Source organism: Eubalaena glacialis, chromosome 8 (genome assembly GCF_028564815.1).
Source record: "Eubalaena glacialis isolate mEubGla1 chromosome 8, mEubGla1.1.hap2.+ XY, whole genome shotgun sequence".
Lineage (NCBI taxonomy): Eukaryota > Metazoa > Chordata > Mammalia > Artiodactyla > Balaenidae > Eubalaena > Eubalaena glacialis.
In genome coordinates this window covers 110,947,220-110,963,909 of record NC_083723.1, presented here as the reverse complement: position 1 = coordinate 110,963,909, position 16,690 = coordinate 110,947,220, and the positions used below count along the sequence as shown (strand labels likewise).

Here is a 16,690-nt window from a genome sequence, read left to right as displayed (position 1 = left end):
ACCCATCGACACCCAAATTTCTTAATCTTAAAAAAATCTGAATTTACAGGATTTTTAATCCTGTAAAATAAGGATGTGAATGCTAGTTTGTTGTGAACATTAAGTAAGATAAAAAAAAAAAAAGGTGTAGTGCAGTGCACAGTTAAGTATTCAGTAACTAGTGACCTTTGACTCTCTTCTTCTAACCTTGGTTTTTCTGTTACAGCCTAAGTCAGCTCTGCCCCCTCCCTTGTCAGACTTCTCATTGTTGTGTTTTTCAGGGCTTCCTCTTGGACTGACTCCCATCAACGTCTACGAGTGTCCCACTGTGTGTTTCCCGAAACTTGAGACCCAGTGCTACCCATTCCAGAAATTCCATCATTATGAATAGCAGGTATTTGCTTGCACTGGACTTCATAGAGTGGGGTTTATTGAGAGTTTTGGAGGAGCGTTTTAGTGCCCTGTGCAGAATAAGAGCAAGACTATGCCTTCCTGGACTTGTCTCTCTGAAAGGGGGGTTATTAGCAGTCTCTGGGTATTAGGGAGACAAGCACCCAAGGATTAGAAGCATTTTTTTCCTCCGTCTCTCACCTGAGGCCTTTGCTCCCGCCATGAGCCTTAGTGGCCTCTCCCAGGTCAGCAGTAATACCTTTTCCTCGCTAATGACTGCATTAGTGCATCTCAGGGGCCAGGCTACTTGCGCTACTTTTGCAATGCTTTCGTTCCGGCTCAACCAGTCACTAGAAATCAGCTTTAGAAAACAGAAAAGCCTCTATGTTCAGCCCAGAGCCTCACCCTCATCCCCCTCGTCTCCTGCCCCTGGCAACCTGGCTTCCGGAAAGTGCTCTCCTGCCACCTCCCAACAGGCTGCACCCTGATTTGTTTCCTCGGTACCAAGAGGGATCATTAACTTCTCTGCAATTACCCATACTTAGCAAATTGTGAAACATTCCCTGCCACTGAAGGCACCTTGGTCCCCTGGGGTTTGACCAGAGAGGGCTGGAGGGGGAGTCTGTTGCAGACCGGCAGGTGGGGCTTGGAGGCCCCACCCTCCCCGGAGCTGGCCCAGATCCTCGTCTTTCTCTGATTATTTTGGCAGGCGGTGAGAAGTTAATCTTCCTCTCCTGGAGCGACTTCACTTCTTTTTCGTTCTGAGAGGAAGCCAAAAGGAGAAGACCCCAAGCGGCCATGAACTCTGCCATCACCAGCTGTGAGCACCCCGAGCCCTTGGTGAGCGCTGGTAAAAGAGAGGGAAGCATAAGGGGTGGGGTGGGGTAGCAGAAAGGAGGAAAGACACCTGGAGGGGGTCCCAGCATGAAGTCCTAATGCCGGTTCATTTTTAGTGCTAAGGACATTGACTCATGTTCTGGGTAAGACTTTGGATTATTAGAGCTGTCCTCCCGACCTCACTCTCACAGAGGCAAAGATTCCTCCCTGGGTGCTAAACTCTGTGAATGGATTACAAAGGAAGAAGGGAGAGCTGAAAGGTCCTCTTTGCTTTACTCTGTTGAATCTAAATGTTTGTTTTGCAGGTTTCTCAGCATTATGATTTCTTTGATCAGAAGCCCTTTCTGAAGCAAAACAAAGAGAAAGAGAGAGGGAAGCAGAGAGAGAGAGAGACAGAGAGAGAGAGAACTAACATTTACTGAATAACCAGTATGCCCCAGGCACTTTATGTACTTTATTTTCTACCTTCAAGCCAATGAAGCATGCACCTCTGTTCCCATTTTACAGATGAGGAAACTGAGGCCCAGAGAAGTAAAGTGACAGTAACCCATCTGGAGGCCTCTGTAGCTCGTCCTTGAGCCCTGGTCCCACCATTCTCTCCAACCTATTTTGGCCACCTAAAAACAACAGGGGGGACTGAGTGGGGACCCTCTGCCCACCGTAGCCAGAAAGAGCCTCCCCCCACCAGGTGCAGCCATGGTGTCTGTGGGACAGGTGCCACCCACGAACCTAGGCTGGGCCCTCAGAACTATCGCCTGGAGCCAGGCTGTCAGACCCTGCCCACTGCTGGTCAGCCTTCTGGTAAAGAGACCCTGACCATCTCTTCTGGAATATTGTGGAAGTCACCTGAGAGAAATCTCCTCTCTTCTCCTCAGAATTCCTTCTGTTAAAAAACAAAATTCAACAGAGTAAATTTAAAGCTCTAATTGACTTTATTCAATGATTCATGAAACGGGCAGCATCCCATCATAGCAGATAGAAAGGAGCTTTGAGGAGCTGTACAAAATGGAAGAGTTTTATTGGCAGAAGGAGGCAGGGCAAGGAAGTTATTCTATCAAAGAGTGGATTGTTTCGGGCGAGGTAACTTTCCTGAAAGCAGGTGTCTACCAGGCAGATCAGCTCGCTAGTGCTGAACAGATAATTCCAGACTGACTGGTTAAAGGTTACATTCCTGGGAGAGACTGAAACTGCAGTTAGGTTAGATATTAAGTCTTGGTTTGCCGACATGGGGCTTAGCATAAGTGACTCCATATGGGGCCTTTTTTTTTTTTTTTTAAACTCTTCTGCCACTACCTTATGGAAGCCAAAAAAAAAAAAAAATCTTGGGAAATAAGTTGAAGACTCCATTTTCTGAAGACTGTGGTGTTTTCCACCTCTTCGGCTCACCTGAGGCCAGTGGGGAGTGGAGGAGTCTGGACACATATCTGACTTTTTTTCAGTGGCCTGTCTTGTCATTTTCTTCAAAGCCTCAGTTTCAGCACCCAGATTAAGAGGCCATTTTCTGAGACGTTTTTGGTTTTCAAGTGCATATTGCTTTGCTAGAATCGTCTAGGGATATAAACATGGGGAAGACAGCTTCCCCACCCTGAAAGCTTATGGCCTAGCTAGGGGAAAGCGGGGTATAAAAAAATATTTCTGATACAAGGGAGAAGTTGGTGAATTACATAACAGAGCAACAAGATGTGTTGGGAGTACAAGGAGGACAATCATATCGGGTGGGGGAAGCAGAAGAGGTGAAGGAAAACGAGGCATTGAGCTCATTGAAGGCAGGTTTAGGAGAAGCAGGGTCGTGGGGATCAGGTAGGGAGCACAGGGTGAGCAAAGGCACTGAGGCAGGATAATTGAGGCCACGTTTGGAGGGATATGGACAATCCCACTGGCTAGAGTCAGCTGAATGGAAGTGTTAGGAAGCAAAGCTAGAGGGGCACGTCGGGGAGTGGGAGGCTGTATGGGGGATGGATGGAGTCAGAGGGCCAAGGGGTTCACTTCCCCCCCAGGAATCCTCCTTCCCACTGCTGCCCCCTCTGCAGCAGAGTTTCCTGCTGCCCTGCTGGTCTGCTCCTGAGAGCTGGCGAGCCGTCCCTGTACTCACAGGGACGCACCTGCCAGCAACTGCCCTCGACACCAGAAGAGAAGGGTTCCATTCTCCCATTTACAAGGGGACCTCCGACAAGCCTCAGTCTCCTCATCCTTCAACTGGGTTGTGAGAATCAAATGAGAGGATGCATTGGAAGGTCTTTGCAAACTGTAAAGCACTATAAAATGCCAAGCCTCGGCACAATGCCTCTTTTGAGCAAGGCTTTTGGCGAAATTACAGCTCGTGTGTTGAGTTGATAGACAATTCCAACCAGGAGACTTCGTGGCCCCCCTTCTCACACCAGTGCTCACTGGCAGGGAAGCTTCGTTAAGAGTTCATTCTTCCTTCAAAAAGGGATTTGTAGGCATTCTTCCGCGGCTCTAAGAGTCACAGAATTTTCCTGCCCAGGGATTCTCCTGGGATAAAGGATATGCCCTGAGATGGGACTTCTTCCACCTCCATCTGCGAAGCCCCTGCTCTAAAATATCTCTGGGATGACACTTGTTTCTATGTGTGTCTTTAATATGCTAGTGACTCATCTCTGACACACAGCAATCTCAGGTACACTGTGTACCTGCTTATTTTATTTTTTGTCCCAGTGCTTTGCATAAGTGACGTAAGGTAGTTTACAACAAAAGATATATTTTGATCAGGCCCTATGCTTTCTACCAGCCATGACTGACGGGTTTCACAGAAGTCTCACACTCTTATCAGAAGCGAAGAACCAGCCGTTCTCAACGAAGACAAGTTTTTCCCCACTCTCAGTTCTAATTTTTTTTTCATGTGGGGCCTCATACAAGGTCAATTTCCCAGAAAACTGTTTTAAAGCGATTACAGAAGTGGTTTCCATAACCTTCAGATGGTCCAAGTTGATATCTAGACAGAACTTAGAATATTCAGAGGTCATCAGGCTGAGAACACTCTTTTGAGTCATTGACTCTTAATAGGAAAAAAAAAAAAGACCCCAAACTAACATTTCCCTCAGTCAGTGTTTCCCTCCCCATCACCTTTCTGAGAATTCGATGGGTCCTGGGAGAAGGTATGAGGTGAGTTTGCTGGCAGCTGTACCTGCCCCAGCCGAGTGAGCTCAATCACCGGCGCACATAACAGGCAGCCACGCAGACTTCCAGTATTTTTGCAACCATCGCAGAGTTAGAAGGGGACACCGAGGCTGGGAGAGGGGAAGTGAAGTGCCTATGGCTGCCAAGCAGGGGAATGACAGACCACGTCTCCCCCACTCCAAACTGCGCGCTCTGCTGTTCTGTGTAGCCTACCCAGCATCAATCAACCAACCAGCCAATCAGCCAGCTGCTCTTTCCTTCTGCCCCTCCTCTTTTCCTCAGCCTGTTCTCCCGCTCTCGCTGTCGTGCTCACTGACTGTGCCACACCTTCACTAAACCTCGCGATAAGTGCTCCAGACTTCCCTCCAGCAGCCTCCCGGCCATCTTTGGCTTGGCCTTGACCTCCTTAGGCAGAGCCACCCGTCCTTCTTGTGCGGCCCAAGTACCAAGTAGCATCAGTGCCTCCTTCTTTTCAGAAGTCTAAATAAGATCAGTGTGTTGTTTCCAAAGAATTCTAACCAGTTAAGTATTTATTTTTAAAAATCCGTGAGAAAAATTCTTTATGGTCATTACTTTATACGTGGGTTCATTTATTTTATAGCTCAACAGAGTGCTATGAGCACTAACTCTGTGCTAGAGATGGAGTAGAGTGGTTTGGGGACTTTATGGCCTTTTGGACGAGAAAACATATGATGGTAGTGAGGTGTGTTCTGGGCTGTAGTAAACATGCCTCTGAGGAGGGAAGCCCTCGTCTAGTCTGAGGCCGGGGTGGAGTGAAGTCAGGGAATGCTTCCTGGAACAGTTGTGGGATGCTTGTTTCCAGGCATTGCTAAATAGATGAGTAGAGACAAAATCCTTACATTTAAGTTTCAGAAACTAAATGCTAGAAGGTTAACGAGCAAACGCTGTTTTGAGGCCCAGGAACAATGTGACTCTGCAGAGCTGTGCTGTGGCTGGCTCAGTCCACCCACTATCAGCAAGCCTGACCACGGCCCCGGGCTCCTCCGACTGCCCGGAGGCTCAGTGCGCTGGGCCATTTTCTCCATCGCCAGTGATGTGGGCCCCGAGTACTGGGAAGGAATTAGGATCAGATTTGCCAGTGCTCTACCCCATAGGGGAGGAGGACTGCCTCAACTACAAAGTAGGTGTTATTGACATTTCTGTTATATAGATCAGAAAAAGGAGGCTTAAAAATATTAGTAATTTGCCCAAGTTTGGTAAACTATATAGCCAATAAGTTGGAGGAGAAGGTTTACGATTCAAAGTTAATTGGGAGGGGTACACTGGTAGGAATGTAACTTGGCTATTGACCCTAGAGCATTCTGTATGCCCTGCACTTATTTACATTTGTGTTATATCCATTCATTCATCCATACACTCGGACTGTTCAGAGCACACAGACTGTTCTAGAAGCTCTGACAAAAAGAATAAGGCACAGTGAATGCATTCTAGGAACTCACACCCCAGCAGAAGAGATGGATAAGGAAACAGTCCATCCATTATAATAAACATGCTGTGATGAGGGCTTTGGCGCAAGGCTGGCCTGTAGGAGCATATGCAAGGGCAGCTACACCGTTCTGGGCCAGAATCCCCATTTACCTGACCGTGGAGTTGACCCCCATTCCCTCCTCCACAAAGTTTCTTCTCTGCCAGGGCTTCAGGCAAGGCACCCACCTCTCTTGATTGGCCCCAGACTGCATGTGGAGGTCTTGCTGCAGATGTATAATATAGAAAATCACTGGTCATTTGACCTAGAAATCCCAAGCAGGCCAGCAGTTATCTCTATCCCATCGCTCTTGCCTCTGGAAAGCTGTCCATCTGTCTGGTTGAAATCAGAAAGTGACACTGAGCAGGACCCTAGGGGGCTCCTGGGCACGGAAGCCTTTCCGTGTTCCCCGTTCCTTGTTTGTAGGGAGCAGACTCCAGCTTCCATGACCTTCCCTGAGTCCCAAAGAGCAGGTTCAAACAGTTGCTAATCAGGGAAGGGAGGGGATGCAGAGACACGGGAGGAGCCGCCAAGAAACCATAGTGCAGCCTTGGGACAGGGTCCTGGTTCAGCCTCAAGGGATACACATAACTATATCTTTTGAGCTCTTTATAGAACTAAAACCCCCAATAAATGGAAGATGCCAGCATTCTTCATTCCAGATTAAAGGAACCAGAGAAGCTCTTCAAGAAGATCACCTGAGGCCAGATTAAAAGAACCACAGAAATTCATCAGATTACCTGAGATCAGATTAAAGGAGTGCAGGCCCTGCACACACCCTAATCTTATCAGCAAATCCACCTTTGAACCGTTGCTATAAAACTCCTCACCAAATCCTCCCAGGTTGGGACACACAGTTTTTGAGGGCAGGAGCCCACTGTGTCCCCCTTTGCCTAGCAAAATAATAAAGTTATTCTTTTCTAATTCACCCCAAACTCTGTCTCTGAGATTTGATTCAGTACTGGTGCACAGAGGCCGAGGTTTCGGCATCAAAAGTCCACTTGATTCCTCTTGAAATGCTCAAATGTGTTCTTCTCTTGTTCTCAGCAGAGAGGTGATGGTGTACTCAACTCCCATGAAGGTGGCCAAGGCAGGAAGAAGGATGGCCAGCCTAGGGGTCTCAGCAGTAGCCACCTGGCTTATAGCATCCTGGATATCCCACCATGGTATCTCTGCATCTTCTTGGGGGTCCAGGTAATGCCACCCATAAGCACTGGGTCCGAAGAAGCTCTGCCTCAAAAGGCACATGAACACACACTCAGGTCAAATTGCTGATATTCTTGGCTTCCATGTTGTTGACCTCCAGTGGGCTCAAGGCTCCTCCAGTCTCTCTTTCTCTCAAGGAGTTTGGGGGTGGGACGTGGAGTTAGGGGAGGATTCTCCCCCATGCTGAGCTAATAGGTCACGTCAAGGACACCAACTGGGCCATTGTGGTGTTGGGTTTTTTTTCAAGTTACCAATTATAATTTGTTTGGCAACAACTAAGATGTTTGATAACCAGTGCTTGGGGAATATTGGGAAACAAGCACTCTCAAACACTTTTGTTGGAATGTTATTTGGTGCAACTTTTCTATGAACTTGTAAAACTTATATATTGTTTAACCCAGTCCCTAACGCATAAGAATTTCTCTGTAGGGAATACCCCAGTGGTCCAGTGGTTAGGACTCTGTGCTTTCACTGCTGAGGGCGGGGTTCAATCCCTGGTCAGGGAACTAAGATCCTGCAAGCCGTGCGTCGCGGCCAAATTAAAAAAAAAGAAAAAAAAGGATTTCCCTGCAGATATGCTGGCAAGACTCGTTAAGGTAAGTACAAAGATGTCCTTCTTTTGGTAATAGTAAAATCACAACAAACAAACAAACAAAACCCTAGAAACACCCCCAAAATATCCATCTTAGAGAACTGTGGCACATCCTAACAAGTAATTTTTTTATGTAGCTGTTAGAAAGAGAAAGATGTATCTACCTTGCAGTTAAAAAATGATCACCAATATATATTAAGTGAAAAAAGCCAAGTAAATAACTGTGTATAATGTGATCTTTTTTTGTGTTAAAAACTAACAAACAAAAGAGAGATACAACAATAGAAATAAGTATATGTAGTAATTTTGTATATTTTGAAGAATTCACAAGAAACTAATAGAGGTATTTAGCCTTGGGAAGAGAAACTAGGAAAGGAAGGGTGGCTTTCAACTTTCGCTATTTATTTTGTAACTTTTGTAGCTTGAATTTTCTAATCTCATAGATGTGTTTCTTTTAATTTTACAAACAGTTCAATGTGGGGTACCAAGGATGGGATACACTTTTTTGTTAACTTCTTTGTGCTTTTCTACAAAATAAGAAGAGCAAATGTCATACTATTTTTTAAAATATTATTATGAGCCAATAAAATGGATAATGTAGATATTTTTATCATGAAAGGATGTTGAATTTTGTCAAATGCTTTTTCTGCATCTATTGAGATGATCATATGGTTTTTGTCTTTCATTTTATTAATGTGGTATATCATATTTTTTAATTTGTGTATATTGACCATTCTTGCATTCAGGGATAAAATCCCACTTGATCATGGTATATGACCCTTTTAATGTACTGTTGAATTCAGTTTGCTAGTATTTTGTTGAGAATTTTTACATCTATATCCATGAAGGATATTGGCCCGTAGTTTTCTTTTCTTGTAGTGTCCTTATCTGGCTTTGGTATCAGGGTTTATGCTGGCCTTGTAAAATGAGTTTGGGAGTGTTTCCTCCTCTTCAGATTTTTGGAATAATTTGGGAAGGCTTGGTGCTAATTCTTCTTTAGATGTTTGATAGAATTCACCGGTGAAACCATCTGGTCCTGGGCTTTTCTTCACTGGAAAGTTTTGATTACTGTTTCAGTCTCCTCAGTACTTATTGGTCTGTACAGATTTTCTATTTCTTCATGATTCAGTCTTGGTAAGTTTTGTGTTTCTAGTAATTTATCCATTTCTTCTAGGTTATCCAATTTGTTGGTGTGTAATTGTTCATACTAGTGTTTTGTGGTACTTTGTGTTCCTTTTCTATCATTTCTAATTTTATTTGAGTCTTCTCTCCTTTTTTCTGAGTTTAGCTAAGTGTTTGTTTATCTTAAAAAACCAGCTCTAGTTTTGCTGATTTTTTTCTATTGTTTTTCATTTCATTTATTTCTGCTTTGATCATTGTTTTTTCCTTTCTTCTAACTTTGGACGTTGTTCTTCCTTTTCTACTTCCTTGAGGAATAAAGTTAGGTTGTTTATTTGAGATCTTTCTTTTTTCTTAATGTAGGCATTTATTGCTATAAACTTTCCTCTTAGAACTGCTTTTGCTGCATCCCATTAGTTTTGGTATGTTTTGTTTCCATTTTCAGTTGTCTTAAGATATTTTTTGATTTCCCTTTTGATTTCTTCTTTGACCCATTGGTTGTTCAGAAGTGTGATGCTTAAGTTCCACAAACTTGTGTCCAGTTTTCCTCCTGTTATTGATTTCTAGTTTCATACCATTGCAGACAGAAAAGATTCTTGGTATGGTTTCAATCTTCTTAAATTTGCTAAGGCTGTTTTGTGGCCTAACATATGATCTATCTTGGAGAATGTGCTCAGGCCTTCCTGGTCAATGGTCTTGCCCTCACCTTGTGCCTTATTTTAATAATGAGCCTCTTGCCTTGTTCTTGTTCTTAAGGCCCCCTCCTTGGTTCATGTTATATCCTCCTGTGCTGTGTCCCTGCCTTGATTTCTTACCTAGAACATCAGTTCTTGGCAGTAGGGTCCTGCCCTTGAACTCCAGACCTTCTGGCTAGGTCCCTGCTTCTTGCTGCCAGGCCTTCCTAGTTCCCACTGTTTGCCTGGATCTCGCTGCCTGTCACTCAAGACCAGGCTCCTCTGAGACCAGAGGTGGAGCTCTTGCCTCTGGCAGTAGGAATAGGAATGAAGGTGGAGTAGGCAGCTACAGCATCTCCAAGCCCATCTTCTCTCTCTGCTCTGCCCACAGCACTTCCTCACGGCCCTGGGGGGACTCGTGGCAGTTCCGCTCATCCTGGCCAAGGAACTGTGTTTGCAGCATGACCCCCTGACCCAGAGCTACCTCATCAGCACCATTTTCTTCGTCTCTGGCATTTGCACTCTCCTGCAAGTATTTTTAGGAGTCAGGTAGGTAAAACTCCTCCCCATGGATTTTGACTTTTTATTTTTTTTAAGTTTATTTATGTTTGGCTGCATTGGGTCTTCATTGCTGCTTGTGGGCTTTCTCTAGTTGTGGTGAGTGGGGGCTACTCTTTGTTGCTGTGCACAGGCTTCTCATTGCGGTGGCTTCTCTTGTTGTGGAGAGTGGACTCTAGGCTTGTGGGCTCAGTAGTTGTGGCTCATGGGCTCTAGAGCGCAGGCTCAGTAGTTGTGGCACACGGGCTTAGTTGCTCTGCGGCATGGGAGATCTTCCCAGACCAGGGCTCGAACCCATGTCCCCTGCATTGGCAGGTGGATTCTTAACCACTGCACCACCAGGGAAGCCCTGGATTCTGACTTTTACCTGCCAGGGTAGCAGCAAGGTTTGCTTGGCTTGTAACCTGAGATGAGTTACATGAGTGGCATGATAGAGGGAGCACAGGACCAGAACTAAGAGCCTGGGTTCAAGTCCTAGCTCCAACACTTACTGTCTACATTGGCCAGGATTCTTGATTAAAGTAACACAAATAGCTACAGACAATTATGCCTGAAACCTTTTACTTTTGCCAATTACAAGGCATATGACTAGTGAACACATTGTAGGGCCTCCTCCCTGGACTTCAGAAGGAGCGGTGCAAGTGAGGGGCCCTTCACTGGTAAATCTGCTTTGACCTAATCTGTGCCAGGTCTGTGCTCAGCCCTGGAGTTGCAGAGGAAAATGAAGAACATTCCCTACGATGTGCTTCTGTCCGACCTGTCTTAAGAGAAAATGACTTGACAGGAAAAATTAATGTCCATTTATTCTTTTTTTTTCCTTCCAGTTTCATTGAGATGTAATTGACAGCACTGTATAAGTGTACGGCATAATGATCTGACTTACATACATCAAGAAATGATTAGCACAATAAATTAAGTGAACATCCATCATCTCATATAGATACAAAATTAAAGAAACAGAAAAAAATTTTTTCTTGTGATGAGAACTCTTAGGATTTACTCTTTATCATTTATTTATTCTTTATCAATTTTCTGAATCAAACCACACAGGCAAAGACTGATACAAGGTAGCCAATTATTTCCAGGATAGGCTGTCTGTAGACAGCATCCAGAGGATATTCATTCCTTGTGTGGTCTTCTTGCCTAAACCAAATCAAAGGCACTTTCCAAAGTGCTTCTTTTCCAAGTCATTTCCAGGAGATATGCCAACGCTTAAGTTCTCCCATTTTCTGTTGAGGAGAGGGGATTAGTGCCTGCATCTTTGTCAGGTTATTTCCCTTCTCTCTCTTCCTCCTTCTGTCACCATCTCTGAGAGCCAAGATTTCTTCTAAATCCTCCACCAAGGACTCAAAGAGGTATAGGGTTTGGTCTGATCTCTTAGGCCCCTAAAATCTGGGACCCCTCCCACTTTTCCAGGATCAGTCCCTGGAGTGTCAGATGCTGCGGTAGCATCAGAGAGGCCTTGCAGCCACCTGCCTGGATACCCAGGAGCCCCCCCCGCCACGGGCTGCGCCATGGAGAGTTACAAACACAAGGCTCTTCTAGATGGGGAAGCACCGCCTCTTAAACTGAGATGGTGTTCACTATAATTATGGAAAAACACTGATCTTGGAAACTGGGGGCCTGAATTCTAGTCCTGGCTTCTGTGCTGTGGGAATCTGCACAAGCCATTCACCCTCTCTAAGTCTCAGTGTTCTCATCTGTAACATGAGGGAGTTGAAGTATGTTATATCTGTAAGTCCCTTCCATCTCTAATATTGTGGACACCTATGATGCTGACAGAAAAGATGATACAGTACCATATTCCTACTAGAATCTCAGTACTGAGAGTGCCTGTGGGCCTAGCCTTCTGGTAAACCCTGTGAGAGACACAACAAATCAGGAGTTAGAGTTCAAAGAATCTATAGCCTAATTAAACATACAAAGAAAGAGGGAAATAAAATTAGGAAATAAAACCATGCTAATGTCCTTAAACTAAGGTGGGGACAGGAATACACTTGAGTTTGGTTCCACTCATGGAAATGGACTTCCTGCTCAGAGGCTAATGAATACAGTAACTATCTACGACATTAGAGATTATAAAACTAGCTGATAGCCTGTGAATCAAAGGCCAAGTAGATTTGATTATTGGTTATCTGATAACCAGTATTTAATTATGTACTTTTCTAGACTGCAAGCAAAAATGCTGGTGCAGCAATGAGATTTCAGATCTTAATGATTAAAACCATCTTAAATAGTCAAAGGGAATGATGAGAGGCAATAACAGCTTCCCTAATAAGAGCTAAAGAGCATAGTGTCCATTGTGGGGTGGGCAGCTGCAATCCTTGGCGGAGGGGTGGCTGCCTCCCTGGTGTGAATTTAGGGGTCTTGGGTGTGTCCCCCAAGGGCATTTCTCACTTAAGCGCTCAGTTCCAAAATTTATGTAAGGGTGTACTTCATTATCCATTTCAAAAGAAAGCATTAAGTTTAAGTGCAATCACTAGAGGAAATTATTATTGACTATGTGTAATTCTGGGTCTTAACTCCATCTCTGGAATTATTCATGACTTGTACCTGGGAATTTCTTTTTCTGGAGTGGTTTCAAGTGGTATATCTCCCTTTTCATTTTCCTGGGAAAGTCTCATGTGTGGAGCAAGTACTTCTGCCCAAAGTGCATTCAAATCTGGCTTCTGTATAGTCTTGCCCGAATCAGCCTGCCTGGCATTTGTCCTTTTCTTCCGTGGACCTCCCTGCGGCTGAGCCCTGATCTGTCCTGGCTCTGCATCTGTTACTGGTTCTGCAGAAAGTCCATGCCCATCGCCAGAGGTCTGCAGCCATCTTGCCCCTGCCCCATTGAAAACTAGGCCACCAGATGTGCCATCGGAGTTCTGGCTGGAACAGAAACAGTGGTGGCCGTTGGCAGTAGAAGAGTGACCTGGTAATCAGTCACATCAGAGGAGGGAGAGGGGATGATGTGTCCCAAAGAGGGGCCTGGTGCTGCTGCTTCCTCTGGATTTAGGTTGGGTAGTTAACTACACGGAAGGTGCGGGACATGCTTTCCTACAGGGTAGCAGGTTCTTACCTGCTTGGGGTAGGAAGCTCAGTAAAAAGATGAATACTAAGTGATCTTTGTCCAATAGTGAAGGAGTTGGGGCTCTGAAGGTACCCAGGGTTTCTCACAACAGAGCGACCCTTTTAAGTTCAAGAATTCATCAATCCCATTCGATATTCCTGAGGCTCTGCTCCCCATTCTGAACTATTTCAAAGAAAATCCCTGTGACATCACCCTTTGCCTAATCATTGGATTGACTCCAAAAGGGAACATCAAAATGATGACACAGGTGAGGTTGGATTCCAGCAGCTCAAGCTCCAGATGTCTCTGTCCCCAACTGTTGACCTCTTCCCCAGAAGCCCCTCATGCTCCACATGTCCCAACCCCAAACCCCTTCTGGGGGCTCATCCTCTCCAAGTTCCTGGGTGCCCAGGCTGTATTGCCTTACCTAGGGGAGACTTAATTCTCCCTCTCCTTTCTACCCCTGACAATTTTTGCATTAATGTTATCTTGGAGTCCTCATGTGGTTTTTTTTTTGTTTTTTTTCAAATATTTTCTCTGCTCTTCATTTTTTAAAAAAAATTTATTTATTTATTTATTTATTTTTGGCTGTGTTGGGGTTTTTTGCTATGCACAGGCTTTCTCTAGTTGCGACGAGCAAGGGCTACTCTTCATTGCAGTGCGCAGGCTTCTCATTGCGGTGGCTTCTCTTGTTGTGGAGCACGGGCTGCAGGGGCACAGGCTTCAGTAGTTGCAGCACGCGGGCTCTAGGGCACGCGTGCTTCAGTAGTTGTGGCGCATGGGCTTAGTTGCTCTGCGGCATGTGGGATCTTCCCCGACCAGGGATCAAACCTGTGTCCCCTGCATTGGCAGGCGGATTCTTAACCACTGTGCCACCAGGGAAGTCCCTCGTGTTTCTGTGAAGAGGAAATTTTAAAAAATTTTACCAAAGCCATGATAATTAAATTAGATAATGTATGTAAAGTGCTTAGCTCAGTGGCTGGTACGTAAAATTTATTTTTCACACCAAAAAAGGATATTACCATAAACACAATTTTGCACCCTCCCTCCCTTTTTAAATTATTGAAAAAAATTTAAATGTGGTAAAAAAAACTCCTCCCCCTCCTTTTTAAACATACACAATACATTATAAATATCATTCCATTTCAATAAACACATTTCCACAGTAGCACTTTTAGAAAAATATCTCTTAGTATTCCATATTCTAGAGTACATAATATATTCTAGTTTAACCATTTCCTATTAAAGGACATTTAAGTTGTTTTGAGCTTTTCACTATCGTAATAGTGACCAACATAATTCATAATTATGAGAGATATACATCTTATGTGCACTGATAATCATTTATCTAGTTAAAGACAGAGAAAAGACTTGAAGAAATGTTAAAGGTTATTTCTGGGTGATATACATTGTATAGGAAAGGTATATATTATATGTGTGCTGATAAAGTTTATCTAGTTAAAGATTAAAAAAAGATGAGAACAAAATGTTGATGATTATTTCTGGGTTGTAGAATTAAGGTGATTTATTCTTTATATTTTTATTTACCATTAATTTTTCTTCAGAGTCCATGTGTTTCTTTATAACTGGGAGAAATAAAAACCATTTAAAAATTTTTTTTAGAGAAGTATCAGGATATGTTTTGTGAGCCACACCCTTTGAATCTTTGCGTGAGAGCAAAAGTCCAGTGGGCTGCCCATTACCATCTTGGAAGAGGGCTTGAGAGCTAAGACTCAAGGCTACAGCCTTGAGACAACTTCCTAGATTCTTTGTCACTTCACCTGCTTTTATCTCTGTTTTCCCCAATCTGTTTCTCTGTGGTGGTCAGCATTAAAGCCCTTAAAAAAAAAAAAAAGGACAGTTGTGCTTGTCTTTGGGGCAGATCAGAAGGGAGGACTGGAACAATGAGGGTGGGTGTCAAAGGTACACTCAAGGCAGTGGGTAGTGATGGGTTTAAAGAAGGCAGACAAACAGCCTTCCCTTACCAACCAGAGATCTCCCCCTTCTCCCCTTTCTTCTAGGCAGAAGCAAGCACTCTCATCCCTCCAAGCTGATTATTTAGGTATTTTCCACCGTCTCTAATTAATGCACTTCTGTTTTAGGCACTATTGACTGAAGTGCCAATATGGATGACTATGATTTCATTTTCTTTCACAGGCCCTCACTCCCACCACATACAAGCATATTTTCCATCATCCTATTCTCATACCCTCCCAGCATAGGTCAGTATTGAATGTACACATTGTAATGACTGGGATGCTATTCAGAGCTGAATCACAAAGTGATTCCTTTCCTGCCCAACTTTTTGTTTTCCCTGAAATTAGTATCTTTCTTTTTTTAAATATTCTTTAGTTTCTGTTTATTTTTAACTCAATGATAAACTTCCTGCCTGTTGTCTAAATCTCTTCTTAATAATTTCATCACATCAGGTAGCCTATCAACTTCATCTTCTTGATGAACTACCTCCTGGGGCTCTCTGACTTGCTGAAGTCTGGAACAGTCGCTGTCTGTGCCTAGTATACATTAGATATGTCATCCTGAGATGCCTCTTTACCCTTATTCTGGGAATTCCCTTCATGTCAGTTTTCAAGTCTAGATCTCTTGTTCCCATGTCTTCCTCTTTCTTTGGTGGAACACGAGTACTCAGTAGTTTCCCGAGAGAACACATGGGAGGTAAATTCTGTAAGACTCTGCATATGTGAAAATGTCTTGATTCTGTTCTCATACTTGATTGATAGCTTGGCTGGGTATAGAATTTTAGGCTGGAAATAATTTTTTTTTCAGAATTTTGAAAGAATTGTTCCCTTACCTTCTAGTTTCCAATGTGGTTTTAAGAACTCCAAAGCCTTATGTGACCTTCCCCCTTCTGCTGCAGAATTTTGTACAGGCCCAAGTTGTGCTAAGTCTATTTATCATTTAACTGGGAGACACCTATTCAGTTATAGTGTCTAACATACAAGATCAACTATGATCATCCTATTGCTAAATCCAATAGACAACTGTTCAACTAGGCTTGACTTTTGAGCTTCCATGTTGGCCTCTGCATCATCCAATTTTAGCAAGAATCTTGCTCAGTCACTGTAGCCAGAATCCCCACCCTCACTCTCTGATTGGTTTCCTCATTCTTCACTATCCACAGGTGATGTCTGTTCACCTTGGCCTGTTTTCAGCAAGAATCCTGTTCTTACCCCTGATGCTTCCTCTTAGTAACTTTCCATCCACTGAGCCCCACCCTGCTCCTTGGCTATAAATTCCCACTTTTCCTTGTCACATTGGGAGTTGAGCCTGATCTCTCTCCCTTATTACAAAACCCCATTGTAGTAGCCCCCCTTGAATGAAGTCTGCCTTAACGTCTTTAACAAGCATCATGTATATCATCTTATGAAGAGTACATGAGAGCTCAGAGAGAAGGGTTGAAGCTTAACTTCCCAATACTTCCAAAAGGTTAGCTGTTTCTGTTTTATGGGCCCAAATGGAACTACTAAGAGATGAGAAAAATTTCCCGCATAAACTCTTGAAGAAGTTTGTTCTTTCCACATGCCCTCTTATCAGCTGTTCTTATAACAAGCACACTTTTGCAATTTGGCCCAGTGACTCAGACTTTCTGATCAGGGCTCTTCATTTCCCAGCTGAACCCTGCCACTGGCACCTGCCCCCAG

At 44.0% G+C, this 16,690-nt stretch overlaps 1 protein-coding gene across 10 annotated transcripts in view; it reads left to right on the top strand.

Annotated features, from left to right (window-relative positions):
* The first annotated feature begins 560 nt into the window (after window positions 1-560).
* Window positions 561-16,690, top strand: part of LOC133096899 (solute carrier family 23 member 1-like) — a 45,489-nt gene continuing 29,359 nt past the window's right edge. For 5 of the 10 annotated variants that reach the window (XR_009701895.1, XR_009701896.1, XR_009701894.1 and 2 more), the window contains exons 1-3: window positions 960-1,209; window positions 6,878-7,024; window positions 9,813-9,970. Coding sequence is in view for 6 of the 10 variants with exons in the window: in XM_061198763.1 (XP_061054746.1) it covers window positions 1,168-1,209; window positions 6,878-7,024; window positions 9,813-9,970 (347 nt within the window). In the remaining 4 variants the exon portion in view is untranslated. Of the gene's footprint in view, window positions 615-959; window positions 1,210-6,877; window positions 7,025-9,812; window positions 9,971-16,690 lie in introns of those variants that run through there. The other 5 variants (XM_061198760.1, XM_061198761.1, XM_061198759.1 and 2 more) reach the window with 5 other exon arrangements.